This window comes from Leptonychotes weddellii, chromosome 11, assembly GCF_054177405.1.
Source record: "Leptonychotes weddellii isolate Sample4059 chromosome 11, ASM5417740v2, whole genome shotgun sequence".
Classification (NCBI taxonomy): Eukaryota; Metazoa; Chordata; class Mammalia; order Carnivora; family Phocidae; genus Leptonychotes; species Leptonychotes weddellii.
The window spans coordinates 47,650,809-47,672,484 of NC_138379.1; the positions used below are offsets into that span (position 1 = coordinate 47,650,809).

Here is a 21,676-nt window from a genome sequence, read left to right on the forward strand (position 1 = left end):
AGGTGCCTTCACTTAAAATGCTTCTCTGAATTGACACTGAAGGTTCAGCAGGCCACTACTTCCAAGTGAAGCCCAATGGGAGTGTGGGCAGAATTTTTCAGGTGAGGACTAGTATTTTGGTTGTAGAATTACTCATTGCTGAGTCTCCTTTAGGGAAGATAAAAGAGTTGCTAATGGATGAGCGTAATTTGGGGGGATATATAGTGACAGGAAGATAAAGATGAATAAACAGATGTTTACAAATACATACACATAGCCCCCATACCATATGGACTCTATTTAGGAACGTGGAAAATATCATTCTTTTCATTTCCCACTTTTCCTTGTTAGTGATTTGTGGAAGCAGGACACAGGATTTCATAAATTGACAAGACACTAGAGCTGAAGAACATTAGGACCTAGCTAGCCCGATCCTCTCTTTTAGCAATAGGTTAGAGACCCAGGAAAGGGAGTGCTTTTACCCAAGGTCACAGCACACCTCATTGGCAGGGCTGGGAGCAGGATTCAGATCTCTTGACTCCCAGTCCATCCCTTTCCATTACATCACTGAGGGATGAGTCAGGTTTATCTCTTAAATAGGAGGCAGCAGGGTTCTGTCACCTTGGAGCTCTTGTGTCACTGACCTAGTTGATTTATCCTCTCGCCAGAGTCAAAGAGCTTTTGTTACTCCTTAGTCTGCTCTGAGATAAATGGAAATTGCTTCTAATGCCTTATCCTGGCAAGAAGGATGGGAGATATTCTTATTGCTAGAACCTCAGAGTTACAAAACAATTATGAGCTTCACCTGAACTCTCTAGAGTAAGGTCCAGAAGGAAATGGACTTTCCTAGAATCACATGGCAGTGAAATCAAATGGAGTGCAAATCTTCTTGTACAAGGTTGAAAATAACTCCCACCCTCCCTGAGACAACTTATTATAAAGAAAGAGTCAGACAAACCTGGGCTATTCCTAGTTTCTACACTTACTAGTCTTAAGGCCTCAGGTGAGTTATTTTAACCTCATAAACCTCAGTTTTCTGATCTGTAAAATGGGAATAATCCCTTTTTAGGAATTTGAGATGGAGATAATGTATACAAATGGGTAGCAAGTGCTCAGTAAGTGTTGGATTACCTTCCCTTCTAAACTTCTTCAGCATACTTTTAAATAGTTTTTTTTTAATTGAGATATAATTTGTATTTATAGTGAAACAACAGATCTTGGGGCGCCTGGGTGGCTCAGTTGCTAAGTGTCTGCCTTCGGCTCAGGTCATGATCCCAGGGTCCTGGGACAGAGCCCCGAGTCAGGCTCTGCACTCAGCCTGGAGTCTGCTTGTCCCTCTCCCTCTGCTTCCCCTTCTCCCTCTGCTTCCCACCGCCATCCCTTAAAATAACTAACTAACCAACTAAGTAAGTAAATAAAACCTTAAAAAAAAAATGCAGTCACCCGTGAAACCTATACTTCTACCAAGATAACACTTCCATAACCCCAGAAAGTTCCTTTACATTCTTTCATAGTCATTCTTCAGAAGCAACCATTAATCTCGTTTCTAGTGCCCCAGATTAGTTTTGCCTTTCTAGTACTGCATATAAATAACATACAATATATACCCTTTTGTGTCTGACTTCATTTACCCTGTTTTATCCATGCTGTTGTGTCTATCAGTAGTTCATTCCTTCAGCATACTTTAAGTTTTCAATGTTCCAGTTACGGTTAAACTGTGCCTAGAATCTCTGTGATAACATGAGGGGTAGGCAGGAGAGACGAGAGGAAAGGTCAATGGACTGGGATTCAGAACAGCTGGGTGCTGGTTTTGCCTTCATCAGTGCACATTTGGGATAATCTTCATTTTACAGATGAGATCATTGGCCTAAGAGGGAAACAGACTTGTCCAAGGTTAGCCAATGCCAGCCCGGGATCATTGCAGTTCACTCAATTCCTGGTTTAGTGCACATTACTGAGATTTTGAGAAATGGCTTTTTGTAGATCAGTAACTTCCAAGAATACTGAATGCCTGGGTTGAATGGGCAGTCTTCCTAGTTAAGGCCAACAGATTCCTCAAGTTCATGTTTTAGTTCCCTTCCTCTGGCTGAGGATGCCTTCCTTGTTCTGCCACCACAGAAGGCTGGAGATTGCCAGCTGTGGACTCTGCAAGGGTAGGCTTTAGCTGCAGAGGAAGAAATGAAATCTGGACATTTTGGCCATTGAGACATTGTAGCAATGCCCAGAGACCCCTGTTTCTAGGGTGTAAATTGTACTTAAGGAAGGAAAGCTCTCTGAGCATGCATTGGGTGTGTCTAGAACTCGACCTGCTGGAAAGGCACTGCAGGTGGCCAATGTGTCTTGTGCTGGTTTAATCTATACTTTGATCTCTGTGCCATTTTTGTCTTCAAATGTGTGGTCTCCCTGGAGAATTTGAAATGATTCATTTAGTTTTTATAAATCCCCCTGGAATAACTTTCATTCCCAGTCATTTCGGGTTTAGCTTACCATTTAGACAGAATGCCCAGGCTCTGAAAGATGCCCAAGCTCCAAAGAATGAAAACTCTTCAGAAGATAGCTGCTAAAGGTGTAAAGAATCCTCCCATTTCTGCCTGCTTTAAGTCCCTGCTGGAGCAGAGTAGGGAACCCTATCATTTTATACAGTGGGAAGTATAAGGTTTCAACCTGGACTGGCTCCAGTTCTCTTTGGATTTCTTGTCAGCAGCCCAAGGACTTAGCCTGGCAACTTTACCTGAGGTAGGGAGAGTGGGAGGCATCTCTTATTACTCACCTAGTAAAACACATTACCATGCAACTTTGTGCTGAGCACAGGCCAAGTCCCCAGCCAAGGACCTTGCAGGGAAGGGCCAACTCAATAGCCACGGTGGGGGGGGGGGGCACCAAGCCTCTGTACAGAGGTGGGTATAGATTATTCCGGACAAGCATGGACCACCTTAAATTACAGCTCCATGGCTGTGGGCTCCAGAGCTGAGAGACTAAAAAAACATGCCAATCTAGAACATTGTGGACAATGTGCACTGGTTAACCTGCATTTTGTAAAAAAAAAAGCCAATCAACCAACCAAACAAACCCGTAATATTTACATAGTAAATGTAGTTATTTACTCTTTGTTAAGCATCATACTAGGCAGTGGAAGATTATAAGTGCACAGAACAGAGAACAGCATAGACTTCAGAATAAGACACACTTGAAAGTCTAACCCCCAATCTGACCTTTATTTCCTCCTCTGTAAAGGGGAGTTAATGGAGTTAAGGAGAAAATGTAACTCAGGAGAGTGCCTAGCACACAATAATAATCACGTTAATAGGCAACATTTAGTGAATGCTTACTGTGTACCAGACACTGTTTCTAAGCCCTTTACCAAGGTTAATTCTTTCAACAAGTCAATGAGGAAAGTCTACATTTATTAGTTTTAAGGCCTATGAGGAAGGTTTTATATGCATTTTTACAGAAGAAAAAACAGATTCTGAAATGTTGAGTAATTTGCCCCAAACTACACAGCTAGTAAGTGGCATAGTGAGATTTGAAAGCAGTATGTCATAGAGATTGAGAGCAAACTGGAACCAAACAGCCTGAGTTAAATGCTTCATAAATGTTATATAACAATATTTATTATATACATACATTATATATAAATATTATAATAGTTGTAATAGTTCAAAAAATGCTAATAATTTTTATTATTTGCTATTTATATATTATCCCTCATTTAATCCTCTATGCCAAAAAATAATAATTCTCTAAGTATGCCTATTAAATAGGAATTATCCCCATTTACTTGAGGAAACAGGTTTGAGTGGCAACAAAGCCCTCTTTGCCCAAATGCATTCTGTGACCCACCCAGTGTTGGCTCCCTGTTAGAGGTGGAGTCCTACAAAACTTGCACTTAGCTAGTTTGGAAGCTATTCCTCCTGCTAGGGAGGTCCTTCTGCCCTTCCTCTCTGTTAGAATCCCACCCACCCTCCCCATAGACTATTATTTCTATTTTAATCACACAAATTTAATACACAGATACATTCCAGTTATAAAAGATTTGAATATGTAAGCAAATATAGTCCTTATTGATGGAGTTTTACACTGTGAATTTATTCACTATATAAACAATGTTGCAGTGAACATAATTGTATAAACATCTTATAAAAATATATTCAAGAGGGCTCCTAAAAGAATTGCTGTTGAAATATATATTTTTAATTTTTTAAGTAATCTCTAAACCCAACATGGGGCTCAAACTCATGACCCCGAGATCAAGAGTTACATACTCTTCTGACTGAGCCAGCCAGTAAATATATAAATATTTAAAATATTTATAGATCCTGGGGCACCTGGATGGCTCAGTCAGTTAAGTGACAACTTTTTTTTTTTTTTAAAGATTTTTATTTATTTGAGAGAGAGAGAATGAGAGAGAGCACATGAGAGGGGTTAGGGTCAGAGGGAGAAGCAGGCTCCGCGCCGAGCAGGGAGCCCGATGCGGGACTCGATCCAGGGACTCCAGGATCATGACCTGAGCCGAAGGCAGTCGCTTAACCAACTGAGCCACCCAGGCACCCAAGTGATGACTCTTGATTTCAGCTCAGGTCATGACCTCAGGGTCGTGAGATCAAACCCCATGGGGCAGAGTCTGCTTCTCTCCTTCTCCCTCTGCCCCTCCCCCCATGCACGTGGGCACATTCTCTCAGATATTTTTAAAAAGATAAAATATTTATAGATCCCACCAAATTGTCTTCCAATAGCTTTATTTATTATCCCTTCAATAGTGTAATTGTGCCTGTTCTTCTTCATCCCCACCCATATTGGCTGTTATAAATACTTTTGATTTTTGTCAATAGACATAGCTAATACTACTTTAACTTTGTTCAGTTTTCAATTGGGCTGTTTGCTTCTTACCGATGTCTAGGTACTGTCTTTTTTTTTTTAGATAGATGAGAGAAAGCAAGCTTGGGGGGTTGGTGGGGAGAGGCAGAGAGGGAGAGAGAGAAAATCTTAGGCAGGCTCCACGCCCAGTGTGGAGCCCAACACGGGGCTTGATCTCAGGACCCTGAGATCATGACCTGAGCTAAAATCGAGAGTTGGACGCTTAACTGACTGAGCCACCCAGGCACTCCTTATTTCTAGGTACTTTTTACTTGTAGATGGTATTCCTTTCTGTTATATGTTACAAAGAGGTAATGTTTCCTTCATCACTAAAGGTTCAACTCAACTAACTCCCTTCTTTGAGATTCTTGCTGAAAGCTCCAGTCCACACTGCTCTCTTTGATGACCCACAGCACTGAGCAGACAGGGCCCCACAGTCATCCCATTCTGTCTAATTGGATTTTATTGTTCTTTAAACTGGTATTCCTCTATCTTCTCCCCTCTTTTCTCTTTCTCTCCTCCCCAGTCACCAACACAAAGACTCAAAGTAGTTTTAGGGCCTACTATACTTCAGATTTGTGCTTCTAATATATAGATGCTCAAATGTTACTGATGATGATGAGAGCATACGCCCCTTTGCATTCCAGCTTCGATGGCAGGAGTTACTCTTCCAACTCCTTTTCCACTACCAAATGCCTTACAGGGCTAGACAGAAAACAGAATGGGCAATGTAGTTCCATGGAAGAAAAATGAGAAGCAATGGCAACTGTTATCGACTGGAGAATACAACCACCTAAAAGCGGAATTGTTACTCAGTTCCAGCAAGTTGTCAAGTAGGAATATAAGCTCCATGATGATAGCTTCTCCATTTTTTAAGAGCTAAAGATCTGTATTTTATGTTAAACATGCCTTTTATTTTATTTTTTTTGTGGCATAAATGGGATTCAGCCACTTTTTTTTTTTAAGATTTTACTTATTTGAGAGAGAGTGCACAAGTAGGCAGAGTGGTAGGCAGAGGGAGAAGCAGGCTCCCCACTGAGCAGAGAGCCCGATGTGGGGCTTGATCCCAGGACTCCGGGATCATGACCTGAGCCAAAGGCAGACGCTCAACCGACCGAGCCACCCAGGAGCCCCTGTTAAACGTGCCTTTTATTTTTTTTATTTTTATTTTTTTATTTTTTTTATTTTTTAAAGATTTTATTTATTTATTCATGAGAGACAGAGAGAGAGAGAGAGGCAGAGGGAGAAGCAGGCTCCCAAGGAGCAGGGAGCCCGATGCGGGACTCGATCCCAGGACGCTGGGATCATGACCTGAGCCGAAGGCAGACGCTTAACCATCTGAGCCACCCAGGCGCCCTAAACGTGCCTTTTAAATGTCAGGCTAACGTTGTGTGTTTGCTGGGTTGTAGCATGCTGAGGTCAGACTCTGCATCTGTCTGGCATATAAGAGAGGCACTCAATGTTTATTTTCCCATTTCTTTTCTTCCTTCTACTAGACTGAATGAAACATCCAGATCAACTACTGAAAGATAAAGGCACTTACATAATGGCTAGTAATTAGTTGTTCTAATGTGTTATTTCTACCCCTCAAACCAGACTAAGTAACATGAAAGAAGAGATCCTATTATTCATCACATCAGATCATATTATTCATTCACACAGGAACTGGCACATGGAAAGGTCTTAGAAAAACTTGTCAGTCATGTGTTGAACCAATGACTGAATAAATGAAGACCTGATTAGTAACCAATTTACATTCAGATTGTGAATTTACTTTTAAAATTAAACGTTCATGTAATCAGTTCAGTACTTGGCACACTGACCCAAGATGCAGGACAGAAGAACATCCCCACTCTTCATTTTACTATCAGTCAATATTTAATATTGGTGGAACATGATGGGTGAGGATGTTTGGCATCTCACCATGAAAATATCACAGTTTTGGGGCGCCTGGGTGGCTCAGTCGTTAAGCGTCTGCTTACGGCTCAGGTCATGATCCCGGGGTCCTGGGATCGAACCCCGCGTCAGGCTCTCCGCTCGGCGGGAAGCCTGCTTCTCCCTCTCCCACTCCCCCTGCTTGTGTTCCCTCTCTCGCTGTGTCTCTCTCTGTCAAATAAATAAATAAAATCTTTAAAAAAAAAAAAAAAGAAAATATCACAGTTTTTTTGTTTGTTTCCCCAAAGAGTTTATTTGAGCAGACCTGGAGACAGGGAGGCTCTGCATTTAAAAGAAGGTGTTGGGCCTCTTGGTGGTGAAGCGTGGCTTGTGCTGACGACGCAGGACCCGGTGGGGCAGCGGGAACTTGATCTTGGAGTCGTGGAACTGCTTGACGGCTGCTCGGCGGCACTTGCTGGCTGCAATCTCCTCCACCTTCCTGATCTGGATGGAGTGAGCCCGGGCACGGTGTCGGGTGCCCATGTCTCTGTAGCACTGGGTGACGGCGCCCGCAGTGGTCAGGTCCCGGTACTCCCGGTACATGTTGTGGGTGCCGCTGCGTGAGTCATAGCGGAGCCAGATGCCGAAGTTCTTCACCCGCAAGGGGGATTTCTCGAACACCTGTCCACAGTAGACAATTTCCCCCGAAGACTTCTTCATCTTTTTCAGCTGAGACACAAAGTACCAGAAGTGGGACTTGGCGAGGACGTGATTAGGTGCAAAGATTCGCATGCAATACAGGGGCGGAGTGCGACATTTGGGGGTGGGCAGGCAGCGCCCCACCACCTTGTACTCTCGCAGTGTTCCCGAAGCCTTCATGGCGCACTCTCTGCTCTCGCCGCCACACGAGAAAGCAAGATCACAGCTCTTTACAGCAGTTATGTCCAAACCCACAGCTGCCCGGCTCTCAACGTCAGTCTTAGCCAAAGATAATCCCCGAGTTTTATACCTCTTGGCCCACACTTCTGCTGTTCAGGACTTCTTCCTAAGACCTCTCTGGGTGCTAGTTTCTACAGGGCCATTCTCTGGGGATAGGTGGTTTGGGGTCTCAGTGGTGGGCACTACCTTGCTCTTTCCTCCTCTGCAGCTCCTCCCTGCGCCTTGCCTGCTGTTCACTCATGCAGTCCCTGAAGGCCTGTACCTGTGGCTGACACTGTCGCCAGTCCTGGTGCTGGGCCATGCACTCTTGTACTGCATAATGGGAAGCCGCACAGCCAGAACGGGAGATCAGCTGGTCCAGCGGGTCCTCTTCCTCATCTTCCTTCTTCACCTGTCGGGCCCAGGTATGGCCTTGAGTTGACATCTTTGGGAGTCTCTAGAACATCAATGGAGGCAAGGTTAGAGTAGGGATGTGATTATGAGGTTCCACTACTATAAATAATACTGACCAAACTGCACTGTTATAGCCTATTTATACATTTGTCTCCTGTTGGAGACTATAAGCTTAATTGAGAACAGATACTGGGCCTGATTCACCTTGGTGCTATCGGCAGTAGGCCTGGCAAGAGAATAGACCTGCAAAATGGTTTGAACTCAATGGAATGACATAAAGTATATGAGAATGTTTATCACAGCACTAAATAAGCTTGAGTGGATTCTGCTAATGGAATTTGAATTAGGTGAGATGTTACCTTTTTGGAGCAGCTGTCTTGGATCCACCCCAAAAGAATTAATTTCTCTTCTTTTCTCCTATTAGCCTTTTCCTATGGTTGGAAAAGAACACAGTTTAACACTTGGGAGAGTACCCAAATATAGGTAGGGTTTGACATATAGGAGTAATAGAGAGTTCAGTGTGGCTGTAGCATAGAGTGTGCATGGGCCAGGGCAAGAGATGAGTCTGTGGGGTGAGAGTGCTTAATGTGAGGTGGATTTGCCCAGACTGTCTTTCCAAGATCATCTGCTTCAGAGCATCCAGCAGAAAGTAGCCTACAGGAAGAACTTGAGAAAGGTTTCAAGGGAAATAACCTCAGCACTTACACATATTTCACCATGACAGGCTTTAAAGGGACTAGCACCCTTTAATGCCTTTCCTGTGTCTCTCTGGTTCATTCAACAAAGGATCATTGAGTACCTATCATGTATGAGGTACTACACTAGAGGATACAGGAGTTACCAAGACTGATTTAGTTCCTGCCTTAATGGTGTACAATCTAGATAATAAACAGATTACAATGCAGTGTGCAAAGATACCTAAGACTGGGAACACATTGGAGGAATACCTAATCCAGACATGGCAGGAACAGTGGGGAAGGCTTCCTGGAGGAAGTGATTTCTAAACTGAGACTTGAAGGATGAATAGGAGTTAGCCAGAGATGGGGAGAAGGAATATTTCCAGTCAATGGAAGAGCAGGGGCACAGGTTGAGGCAGGATTTGACTCAGGAAAGGAACTGAAAGTTCTGTATGACTGGAGAATAGCGTATGAAGAGAACTGTAAAACAAATGAAACTGGCGCTCTGAGAAAGTATCTAATCATAGCAAGGTCTTGTTGGCCACATTAAGCAATAGGGAAATTACAAGGATTTAAGGACTCCATACCCTTACCCAAAACTTGGAGGCGGTATAACCTAAGGAAGGAGGGGGTAAATAGGCTTTGAAAAGAGACCGGGATTGGAAACCTAGTTTTGTCACTGACTCACTGGGTGACCTTAAGAAAATCACTTCATAATCTCTCTTGAAAAACAGAGATAGTGTCTACCTCACAAGATTGTTGAAGTCTAAAAGAGATAAGGCACGTAAGAAGCCTGGCACGTCCAAAGAGTTCAATAGATGAGTTTTTATTACTGTACAGAAAAAGTGCCCTGGATTCTAAGCCAAGAGATCCAGATTCGAATACCAGTACCACATCTTACCATACAATCTTTTTAGCTTCCTCCTTAATAATATTTAACTCACAGATTTAATGTAAGGATTAATATGATAGTGAGAGAGAAGTGCATGGACAACAGGGCTCAGTAAATGCCACGGTACTCTTTCCCCACCACACCCCGGCTTCAGTCTTCCCTGGAGTAAAAAGAGGAAGACCCATGCTTGGAGATCAGGGCAAGCTATACGGTCGGCAGCTGGCCTGGACTAGGAAGGCATGGGAAATTCAACTGTCCAAGTCACGAGCAGCTACTCTCCCACTTTAACGAGAGGACGCATGCGCGCACGTGGCAGCCAGTCGCAGTCCCGCTGTGCCCGCTACGCTTTACCGCGCAAGGATGCGGTAGGCAGTGCTCACCGAACAGCTCGGACACGAGAATTCGGACGCGCGTTCCAGCACGTCGGCGTCCGTTTTGCAGGCCCTTGGAACTCTTCCGACCCTCCCGCCGAAAACCAGCCTCCGGTGGGGAGCGCTGAGCGCGGAAGTGGGAGGAGAGGAACCCGTCACGCGTATTCATTGGTGGCCTCTCAGTATAGAGCCCGCCCCCCAGTCCTTGTCGCGGCCCCTTTGACGACCCACTTCCAGCAAAAAGCGGAAGAGGCGGGCAGGTGGAGGAGGGGTTAAGATGGCGGCGCCTTTGAGGATTCAGAGCGACTGGGCTCAAGCCCTCAGGTGAATGAAGGCCAAGAACTGGGACGGAGGAGGGTAACGCATGTTGTCTTTGCGTTAAGGAGAGCTGTACCCAGTTCAGGATAGGGATTACCTTCATCATTTGTTGAGGGATTACTGGATGTAGCAAACCCATGTGGTCATTGGTTTTCATACTCTGCAGAGCTGTCCTGAGGCCAAGGCAACATACATGGCTGTGATCTCAGTGTCAGAGCTAGGATCAATGAGTTGGAGAAAGACAGGAAAACTGGGAGGCAGGAAGACTCTTGGCCGATAAGTCACAGCCATTTAGCAAATATTTACTGATCGTTAGTTATTTGCAAAGGTCCTAGTACTCAGCCACCTCCACGTTGTCTTTGAATTTATGATGAAATCTTTATATACTCCTTGGACCCCTAGTGCTGTGTTAGACATATTGGACAATTCTATTCAGGAAACAATGTAACTCTCACTATGTCCAGGCTGTCTGCGTGTGGAGTATGAGTAATCTAAATTTAAAGGGTGGCTCCTGCCTTCAAGAAGCCGACAGCTTAATTGGGGATGCACAGCAAACCATTCATTTAACATTTATTGATCACATACTGTGCAAGTTATTACTCTGCACCAGGATGAGTACAGCAGTGCCATGAATGTCAGCTGTTATTACTAATAAGGGTTTTTCAAATTGAAACCATGGTGAAGATGAAAACATAAGCTTTCTGCAATTAAGAAAATTACGCTTTACTATGTGAGCTAAAATAAAATACACATTACTACAAAACAGAATGTGTGATAAGTAATAAAGGAAGAACACTGACATTTACTGAGGGCCACCAGGTGCCTAGGAGAGAATGCAGGAGGGGAATCAGAGGAAGTAACTTGTCCAAGATTTTGCAGCCAATAAGTGATAGTTACTGTCAACCTAAATCTTTGTCTTTTTTTTTAAAGATTTTATTTATTTATTTGAGAGAGAGAGCATGAGCAGGGGGAGAGGGAGAAGAAGAAGCAGGCTCCTCACTGAGCAGGGAGCCTGATGCAGGGCTCCATCCCAGGATCCCGGGTTCATGACCTTAGCCAAAGGCAGATGCTTAACCGACTGAGCCACACAGGTGCCCCTAAATCTTTCTGTCTTAAAAGTGTAGGTCTTTTTCACTATAACCTAAAAATGTTAGAGTGATAAAATAAGGATTTGGATGATTGGGGAGGTGCATTCTAAAACATGTAAAAAGTCAGTGTGAGCTGGTAGAATGCGGACATTGTGTACTCGTCCCATGTTTCAGTTTCTGCTTTCCAGATAGCTAGGTGACCTTGGGCAAGTCACTTTTTTCTGAGCTTCAGTTTTATCTTTAACATGGGGATAATAAAAGGCATTTTGTTAAATTGTGAGGATTAATGATACTGTTTGCAAAGTGTCTAGCACAGGGCTTTGCTTACAATAATCCCAACAAATATCTAAATATAAAGTATTCGTGATTTTTCAAAGCTGTGTAGCTTATAAGTGAACAGTGAACTCGAAATATTTGAATATTCATTTAACCAATAGACATCTATGCATTAAACACTTAGGGGCGCCTGGGTGGCTCAGTTGGTTAAGCGACTGCCTTCGGCTCAGGTCATGATCCTGGAGTCCCTGGATCGAGTCCCGCATCGGGCTCCCTGCTCGGCAGGGAGTCTGCTTCTCCCTCTGACCCTCCCCCCTCTCATGTGCTCTCTCTCATTCTCTCTCTCTCAAATAAATAAATAAAATCTTTAAAAAAAAACACTTAATCCATGAATATTTCTTTAATAAATAAAACTTGTCTTATAATAATCTATGCCTGGATGAGATATTAGACTGGATCATACCTAAGTACGGTCCAAACTGAAAATTATATCTTTCTCCCTTGCACCAGTGGCATCCTTTTCAGCATTGAATGAGCCTAATTAGTCTTTTGTCTCTCTTCATAGGAAGGATGAAGGGGAAGCCTGGCTGAGTTGTCACCCTCCAGGTAATGTTCATACGCCCAAACTAATATGCCTTCCCTTTAGAGATAGGGGATTTACTACCCTTAGAAGAGAGCTTCATACTTTCTCTTGGCTCAAACTCCTTGCACAATGCTCATAATCTTCAAATGTTCTTGACCAGTTTATGTGTAGGATATCTTATATAGCCCCCATCACTGCAAAAGCAGTGTTCTCCTTAAGCAAATTTTTTAGATTACTGAAGCTTAACTCTTTGCTATGTATTATATGTATATACTGTGGATAAATGCATATATGCATGTTGATCTTCATCTTTCATCCTGGAAGAATTTCATTTCACAGTCAGGAAAACTGAGTTTAGATCACTTTAGTAGCTTTTTTTTTTAAGATTTATTTATTTAGAGAGAGAGAGTGGGGGGCAGGAACAGAGGGAGAGGGAGAGAAACTCAAGCAGACTCTGTGCTGAGTTCGGAGCACGTCGTGGGGCTCCATCTCACAACCCTGAGATCACGACCCTGAGATCATGACCTGAGCCAAAATCAAGAGTTGGGAGCTTAACTGCACCACCCAGGCACCCCTCTAGTAACTTTCTCACAAATGCTATAATTTTAAATATTTGTGCCTAGTTTTTAGCTCTTGCGCATATTCCTCCCAAATTAGGTTCACCCAGGCTAGGGCTTTTTCCACTTCACCTTACTTTATACAAGTACCTTCTTTTCTTTCATGAACCAATTTCCTACCATCTATACAAGTGCCTGAATTGAGTCTTCAAGGAGAACAATGTTAAATTCTTATTATTTTCTTGAGACATGCTTCTTTTGTGCTATGTAGGGAAACCAACTTTGTATGGCAGCCTAACTTGTCAAGGAATTGGCCAGGATGGCATCCCAGAAGTTACAGCTTCAGAAGGATTTATTGTGAATGAGATAAACAAGGTAGGTTTTTATGTCTTAAATGACACTGGGTCCAAAACTGGGGTAGTACCCATGTATCTATTTTAAATATTTATACTATTATTTATATATCTGTGTCATCTTTATTTTGTTTGTATAGTAATCACAATTTTTACTGCCTTTGGATGTCAAGAGTTTTTTTTCTTCTGTAGTTACATATACTTTGAGATACTTTTAGTTGCATTTATTTGTTCTTCCCTTATATCAGCGCTGTCCAATAGATAAATAATGTAAGCCACATATGTATTTAAAATTTTCTAAGAGCCACATAAAAAAGGTAAAAAGAAATGGGTGGAATTAATTTTAATAATATATTTTATTTAATCCAATAAATCTAAAATATTATTTCAACTTGTAATTAATATTAAAAATTATTAGTGAGATATTGTACATTCCTTTTTTCTTATTGAGTTTTTGAGATCCCATGTATATTTTACATTTACCACACATCTCAATTCAGACTCTAATTTTTTATTGAAAATATTTGATAAATGTATTTAGGTTGTATAAATTTACAGTTGAGAACATAGATTCACATACCCAGGTAGTTCCAAATATACTTAAAAAGTTTTCCAAAAACTTAGGCAAGTATCAGTTTTTAAATTAAACTTTAAATAAGATAAAAAATGCCGTTCTTCATATGCACTGGCTGTATTTCAAATGCTCAGTAACCTCATGTGGCCAGTATTTACCATATTGGACAGCAAAGCCTTTATAATGTTTCTGGCTAGGCCTTGATGAAGACCTACACTAATAGTACTTAATAGTTTTTCTCATTGGTCTTTGAGGTGAATAGATAGCCAAACTAAGTATTGCAGAATCCATGACCTGACTTTCCTTACTCATTCTGCAGTCAGTATGCTCTGGTCAGGGAGATGTAATTAAATTTTTTTTTAGTTATGAAATATTACAGGTATACTGATAAGAATAGATGATACTTTTTTACATAAGACTTTAAATGTTCATTTATTGTCCTCTGTGCAAGGTAATAGGCTATATGTTATTATATATATTTTGCAATTGTTTTTCATAAACAGCTATGGTATAGTAGAAACTGTCAGAAGATCTGAGTTCAAGTTTTAGTTAACTCTGACACTAGTAATATGATTTTGGACAAAGAACTTAGTTCTCTGAGCCTCAGTTTCCTCATCTGTAAAACGGAGATGATACTCTACCTATAGACTGATTTAGTATATGTGCTGCCGAAGCGAGCACAGCCTATAGACTGATTTAACAGCAAGTGAGACTGCATATGAATGAAACTGTAAAATCTTACAAAAGTGAGTTGTTGTTCATCATAATAATCCTGTGGGATTGGCATTGTAAATTTCCATTTTGCATATAAGCAGACTCAGAGAGGTTTATTAACCCTAATAATCAAAGCTAGTTAGACTGTATACCAGAATTGAAACCAGTTCTATAAACTTCCAAGTATGAACACTACCTTGCAAGCCTACATTTTTCCCAGGTGTTTTACCAGTATCCATCTACAGCCTCAGTGCTGAATTCCTTTCTTCCCTTCATACGTAGGCCCTGATACAGTCCTTATCTCTTCCAACATCGTTGCTAATTTCTGCCTTGTACCTGGCTGGGTCAGACAGTAAGTGCTTATGGTTGAGCATTTATTTGTTTCCTAATTGCCATGAGGCACTTTGCTATTTGATGTTGCTGCATTGTTCTGTTGAACAGTAGATTATGCTTAAATACCTAATCCTGGAGGATAAAAAAGTTTGACTTTAAATTTTATCTTAGTGTGGAGTGCCCACGTTCCTCCTCCGACCCCCCACCCTGAATTTTATGTTTTGATATCTCCTGCAGCTTTTCACTAAAATATTTTCAATAATAGCATGATTCTCTACTGCTGATATTGGAAGGTAGTTCAACATTTCTCTTCCTCCATAGTTTGTTTATAGATTAAAGGTTGATTTGCTCAATTGATAAGCAGGAAAAAACTACTAATTCTTCAAATCTTTTGCATAATTAGTCCCAAAGAAATGAAGTCTTCTGAGAACAAACCCAATTCTTACAGACGCCTGAACACTAAGTTCTTGGAGTTCCCTGAATCCTTGCTGGTAGGAATATTTAAGCCAGGAGAGTTTAGCTGACACTTTTAGTTTTGGGTACAGGAGGCAATTCCAAATCCAGGTCAACTCCCTTGCAGCTGTATGGATTTTCTCATGGGGTTTGAAGTGAAAACTCATTTAATGAAAAGCCTGCAGGCAGCCACATATGGATATGCTGGCTAAGAAAGTATTGTTTATGTAGACAGATATTCTAATTGTCTTTTTAAAGGAGCAGAAGACTTGTAATAAGAGCATTTTTATTTTTATTTTTATTTTTTTTTAAAGATTTTTTATTTTATTTATTTGACAGAGAGAGACACAGGGAGAGAGGGAACACAAGCAGGGGGAGTGGGAGAGGGAGAAGCAGGCTCCCTGCAGAGCAGGGAGCCCGATGCGGGACTCGATCCCAGGACCCCGGGATCATGACCTGAGCCGAAGGCAGTTGCTTAACCAACTGAGCCACCCAGGCGCCCAAGAGCATTTTGATTTTTAGTGATGAGAATGTTATTACTTTGAAATTGTTCTTTCTAAAGAACTGTGAGGACCTGTGTTTGCTGTATGTATTTTAGTCTTAGAAAGAGGTTTAGAAAATCTTGACTTTTAAAGGCATTTTCATTGTTCAGCAGAATTTCCAGAAACTTTGAAGTACTGCTGCAGAAGGGATAACAGGTTAGGGGCCATTTGGTGAGCGTAGCTCCTCATCTCCCTATAGGAGATGCACACTTAGGTGGTGGTGTTGGTATTCAGCCAGTTAGATTAAAGGACTATCATATTGCAAGAAACCCTGAAGGGTTTACTAAGCCTTTTATGCCTCTATACATGCTACCTTGAAACACCAACATACTTAATCTTAAATGGTTACAAAGGCTGCCTTATGCAGGTCATGTCACCTGAACCTAACATCTTTTTCTAGGTATAGTTTGAATGTCACCATTCAACTATGTCACCAGTGTTTCTTGCTACAATAGTGGAAAGATATGTTATAATGACTAGCAAAACACGTGGGGAATTAATACAGCTGTGGGGCTCTGAGCAGTCTATGAACATGGATGATCAGTTTAAGTCCTAGGTAGGAATGGGCACTGCAAGCCTGATCAGGGCCTACAGATTGTATAAGTGTACCATAATTTACCAGTTTTCTCTGGTAACTATAGATGTCAGTAGTCTAACATTTTTTCCTAAAAGTTCCTATAGGCAGTAAGTTAGCTTTTAGACTAGTCTTTTAGGTGCTAGACTTGGAGTCTGGTGCTGTTTCCTCCTATCTGTTAATCCTGTTTCTTGCCCCACTGCTAACTGAGAGTACTGGTATTAGATTTTCTTTTAAAAATTAATGCTTTCATATTTGTCATTTGTATCTTCCTGTTGGTTCACCTTCTATGGGAGTTTACTTCGATATAAAAAGATAAGGGCAGCAAAGCAATACCAAATTACATTGCAGCCCTTTGCAGTAAAAGGGCTGCTAATCTACAGGGGAGTGGTAGTGTAAGCTGGCAAAGGAGGATTAGAGAGGGTACATTTGAAAAATGAGAATTTCCTATCATCCTGATGTTTTCTTTAAGAGCCTTTAATTCCACTGGAGTAATTTTACTGATGAATTTCATCTTTCCCTCTCTATTTAGAAAAGCATTCATATTTCTTGTCCAAAGGAAAATGCATCCTCAAAGTTTTTGGCCCCATACACTACTTTTTCCAGAATTCATTCAAAGAGTGTAAGTATTTTGATAAAATGAGAGAATATAATAGCATGTTAATTTTTCATTTTATCTGCTTGAGTGCTATAAACATTCATAATTAATGTGTCTTTTATTTACCGTGTATTGTTAAGGTACCATAGCTGAAGTGTGATACATTTGGCAAAACTGGTATTTGGGTCCATATAGAATATGTATACAAATCCACTCACTGGTAGTCTTAGAGAATGGAATTGTCTGAAGTTTACTTATTTATGTTTTAGCAGAGCTGCTTTGTGACTTTTGGATAATGATAGTAGCTATGTTTATCTAATTTGCCATTGCTCATATGTGTCTCATTGCCTACAGGACAGGGACATTTTCTCACAATTCCAAGTACAGCATATTGAGGAATAATTTTCAGAGGTCTCTGTGATAATGCCCTTTCTACTACCATGATCTTTTTGGAAGCATAAATGAGAAATATGTGTATAAACTGATTATATTAAAGTCTTCCATTTTATTGTGTGGTACATTTTACAAAATGGCTGTTTTTTATCCTTATTATAAAACAGACATAGATTTGGTGATAAAAATTTAGGAAATATAAAAAGGTGAAAAATCAGTGACGTTCTACAACCTTAAGTAACTATTGTGAGCTTTTGTTACAAATGCTGTATTAATAATAATTACAGTAGTAATATCTAACATTTATTGATTGCCTACAATGTGCACCATGTTAAGCTTTATGTATTATTTCACTTGATTCTCCTTGTCTTTTTTTTTTTTTTCTTTCTTTTATTTTAAAAGATTTTATTTATTTATTAGAAAGAGGGTGAGAGAGAGAGAGTGCGCATGAGCAGGGGGAAGGGCAGAGGGAGAGGGAGAAGCAGACTCCCTGCTGGGCAGGGAGGTGGATGCGGGACTTGATCCCAGGAATCTGGGATCATGACCTGAGTTGAAGGCAGACGGCTAACCAACTGAGCCACTCAGGCACCCCACCCTGTCTTTTTTCTTTAAATATTTTACCAAAATAGGGGCACCTGGGTGGCTCAGATGGTTAAGCGTCTGCCTTCAGCTCAGGTCATGATCCCAGGGTCCTGGGATTGAGCCCCGCATCGGGCTCTCTGCTCAGCGGGGGGCCTGCTTCTCCCCTTCCTTCTGCTTCTCCCCCTGCTCATATTCTCTCTTTCAATGTATCTCTGTATCTCGAATGAATTAAAAAAAAAAAAAAACTTTAAATATTTTACCAAAATAGGTTTTTATAGTACATGCTGTTTTATAACTGCTTTTTATTCCTTAATAATATATTATGTACATCACTATATGTCATCTTTCTGCGTATTCTTTTTTTTTCTGCATATTCTTTTAAGAGCTGCACAGTATTCCTACTGTATGATTTACTACAATTCATTTTTCCAATCTTGTGTTACTGGACTTTCAGATATTTTTGATTTCCTGATTTTTTACTTTGGTGATTTGGCTAACCCTTTATTCACAAAGATAGGAAGAAATTAGAATACATTTATAAAATAGAGTTGCTGAGTCACAGGGGATGCAAGTTATAAGGCTTTTGGTATGTTCTGACTTCCACTTAACTAATTTATTGAGTTAACTGTTGCTCTGCCTTTCCTGTGTAAACCGTACTGACTGAAGCTCACAGCACATTCACAGCTTGTAAGCTCTCCTCTGAGATCTGCATACTGCGACACTGCTGGTTAAGTTGAATGCTTAATAAGGATAAGTTACATTATCAGTTATATTGTTTTTGAAATTTTGTTAATTAAATATGGTAAACCAATGTAATATGAGTATGAAAAGACAGAGTGATTATGTCTTTGAAAACGAAATTGATTGCTTTGGAAAGACTTGATAAAGAAGAGGTTTTTTAAAAAACTGCTATAATAGAGGCGTCTGGGTGGCTCAGTCAGTTGAGCATCCAGTTCATGATTTCAGCTCAGGTCATAATCTCAGGGTCTTGGGATCGAGCCCCGTGTCGGGCTTCTGACTTAGCAGGGAGTCTGCTTGAGATTCTCTCTCTCCCTCTGCCCCTCTGCCCACTAAAGCTCTCTCTAAAATAAATAAATTTTAAAAAACCCTGCTATAATAGTATGTGTGGGCAAGATAAATGCAAACTGTTACAGAAAATATTTTTAATAAAAATCCTACGTGAATTTTGCTCTTAATTGCTTTATAAACGTGAATAAAGATTTGCCTTGCTTTAAAGAAATCAAGTTATGAATTGTGCCTTTTGATTAATAGTTAATTACAAGAAAGTCAAGGTGAAACTTCCCTTTTTTTGACTTTAAAACATTTTAATAATGTATATACTTTTTAAATTTAAAATTTAAATTCAGTTAATTAACATATAATATATTATTAGTTTCAGAGGTAGAGTTCAGTGATTCATCAGTCTTATATAATACCCAGTGCTCATTACATCATGTGCCCTCCTTAATGTCCATCACCCAGTTACCCCATCCCCCGCCCTCCTCCCCTCCAGCAACCCTCAGTTTGTTTCCTATGATTAAGAGTCTCTTATGGTTTGTCTCCCTCTCTGATTTCGTCTTGTTTTGTTTTTTTTCCTCGCTTCCCCTATAATCCTATGTTTTGCTTCTTAAATTCCACATGAGTGAGATCATATGATAATTGTTTTTCTCTGATTTATTTCGCTTATCATAATACCCTCTAGTTCCATCCACATCATTGCAAATGGCAAGATTTCATTTTTTGATGGCTGAGTAGTATTCTGTTGTATATATATACCACATCTTCTTTACCCATTCATCTGTCGATGGACATCTGGACTCTTTCTATGGTTTGGCTATTGTGGACATTGCTGCTATAAACATTGGGGTACATGTGCTCCTTCGAATCAGCATTTTTGTATCCTTTGGATGAATACCTAGTAGTGCAATTGCTAGGTCGTAGGGTAGCTCTGTTTTCAACTTTCTGAGGAACCTTCCTGCTGTTTTCCAGAGTGGCTGTACCAGTTTGCATTCCCACCAACAGCATAAGAGGATTCCCCTTTCTCCACATCCTCACCAACATCTGTTGTTTCCTGACTTGTTAGATTTAGCTATTCTGACCAGCGTGAAGTGGTATCTCATTGTGACTTTGACTTGTATTTCCCTGATGCCGCGTGATATTGAGCATTTTTTTCATGTGTCTGTTGGCCATTTGGATGTCTTCTTTAGAGAAATGTCTATTCATGTCTTCTGCCTATTTCTCGACTGGATTATTTGTTCTTTGGGTGTTGAGTTTGATAAGTTCTTTACAGATTTTAGATACTATCCCTTTATCTAATAAGACATTTACAAATATCTTCTGCCATTCTGTTGGTTGTCTTTTGGTTTTGTCGATTGTTTCCTTTGCTGTGCAAAAGATTTTATCTTGATGAAGTCCCAATAGTTCATTTTTGCCCTTGCTTCCTTTGCCTTTGGCGAGGTTTCTAGGAAGATGTTGCTGCGGCTGAGGTCGAAGAGGTTGCTGCCTGTGTTCTCCTTTAGGATTTTGATGGACTCCTGTCTCACATTTAGGTCTTTCATCCATTTGGAGTCTATTTTTGTGTGTGGTGTAAGGAAATGGTCCAGTTTCATTCTTCTGCATGGGGCTGTCCAATTTTCCCAGCACCATTTGTTGAAGAGACTGTCTTTTTTCCATTGGACATTCTTTCCTGCTTTGTCGAAGATTAGTTGACCATAGAGTTGAGGATCCATTTCTGGGCTCTCTATTCTGTTCCATTGATCTATATGACTGATTTTGTGCCAGTATCATACTGTCTTGATGATTACAGCTTTGTAATCATCTTCAGACTTCATAAGAGGTCGAAGTCTGGAATTGTAATGCTACCAGCTTTGATTTTCTTTTTCAACATTCCTTTGGCTTTTTGGGGTCTTTTCTGGTTCCATACAAATTTTAGGATTATTTGTTACAGCTCTGTGAAAATGTTGATGGTATTTTGATAGGGTTTGCATTGAATGTGTAGATTCTTCTAGGTAGCATAGACATTTTAACAGTATTTTTCTTCTAATCCATGAGCATGGAATGTTTTTCCATTTCTTTATGTCTTCCTCAGTTTCCTTCATGAGTGTTCAATAGTTTTCTGAGTACAGATCCTTTGCCTCTTTGGTTAGGTTTATTCTAGGTGTGTTACGGTTTTTGGTGCAGTTGTAAATGGGATTGACTCCTTAATTTCTCTTTCTTCTGTCTCATTGTTCATGCATAGAAATGCAACTGATTTCTGTGCATTGATTTTATATCCTGCCACTTTGCTAAATTCCTGTATACGAGTTCTAGCAATTTGGGGTGTGGAGTCTTTTGGGTTTTCCACATAGAGTATCATGTCATCTGCAAAGAGTGAGAGTTTGACTTCTTCTTTGCTGATTTGGATGCCTTTTATTTTTGTTGTTGTTGTTGTCTGATTGCTGAGGTTAGGACTTCTAGTACTATGTTGAGCAGCATTGGTAAGAGTGGACATCCCTGCCATGTTCCTGACTTTAGGGGAAAAGCTCTCAGTTTTTCCCCATTGAGAATGATATTTGCTGTGGGTTTTTCATAGATGGTTTTTTTTTTTTTAATATTTATTTATTTGACAGAGAGAGAGACAGCAAGAGAGGGAACACAAGCAAGGGGAGTGTGAGAGGGAGAAGCAGGCTTCCTGTGGAGCAGGGAGCCCGATGCGGGGCTCGATCCCAGGACCCTGGGATCATGACCTGAGCCGAAGGCAGATGCTTAACGACTGAGCC

General features: G+C 40.7%; 2 protein-coding genes and 1 pseudogene across 12 annotated transcripts in view; 1 reads left to right on the forward strand and 2 right to left on the reverse strand.

Annotated features, from left to right (window-relative positions):
• Positions 1–6,993: 6,993 nt before the first annotated feature.
• On the reverse strand, positions 6,994–7,831 carry LOC102730829 (large ribosomal subunit protein eL20 pseudogene; annotated as a pseudogene).
• Positions 7,817–10,123, reverse strand: COA4 (cytochrome c oxidase assembly factor 4 homolog). 3 transcript variants are annotated; one of them, XM_006730453.2, is made up of 3 exons: positions 9,990–10,123; positions 8,400–8,471; positions 7,817–8,083 (listed from the first exon to the last, which is right to left on the reverse strand). In XM_006730453.2, exon 3 carries the CDS (start codon positions 8,069–8,071, stop codon positions 7,817–7,819), a length of 255 nt encoding a protein of 84 aa, XP_006730516.1. In that variant the 5' UTR covers positions 8,072–8,083; positions 8,400–8,471; positions 9,990–10,123. The 3 variants fall into 3 exon arrangements, with proteins under 3 accessions (XP_006730516.1, XP_081654936.1, XP_030880846.1); XM_081798810.1 differs by lacking the exon at positions 9,990–10,123 and adding an exon at positions 9,769–9,969 and having other exon boundaries at positions 8,400–8,470; XM_031024986.2 differs by lacking the exon at positions 8,400–8,471.
• A 49-nt stretch (positions 10,124–10,172) lies between these two features.
• PAAF1 (proteasomal ATPase associated factor 1) overlaps positions 10,173–21,676 on the forward strand; it is a 43,666-nt gene continuing 32,162 nt past the window's right edge. For 3 of the 9 annotated variants that reach the window (XR_014138735.1, XR_014138737.1, XM_081798805.1), the window contains exons 1-5: positions 10,174–10,304; positions 12,228–12,268; positions 13,074–13,177; positions 14,726–14,799; positions 16,883–16,967. Coding sequence is in view for 6 of the 9 variants with exons in the window: in XM_081798805.1 (XP_081654931.1) it covers positions 10,258–10,304; positions 12,228–12,268; positions 13,074–13,177; positions 14,726–14,799; positions 16,883–16,967 (351 nt within the window). In the remaining 3 variants the exon portion in view is untranslated. Of the gene's footprint in view, positions 10,305–12,227; positions 12,269–13,073; positions 13,178–14,725; positions 14,800–16,877; positions 16,968–21,676 lie in introns of all 9 variants that reach the window. The other 6 variants (XR_014138736.1, XM_081798808.1, XM_081798809.1 and 3 more) reach the window with 5 other exon arrangements.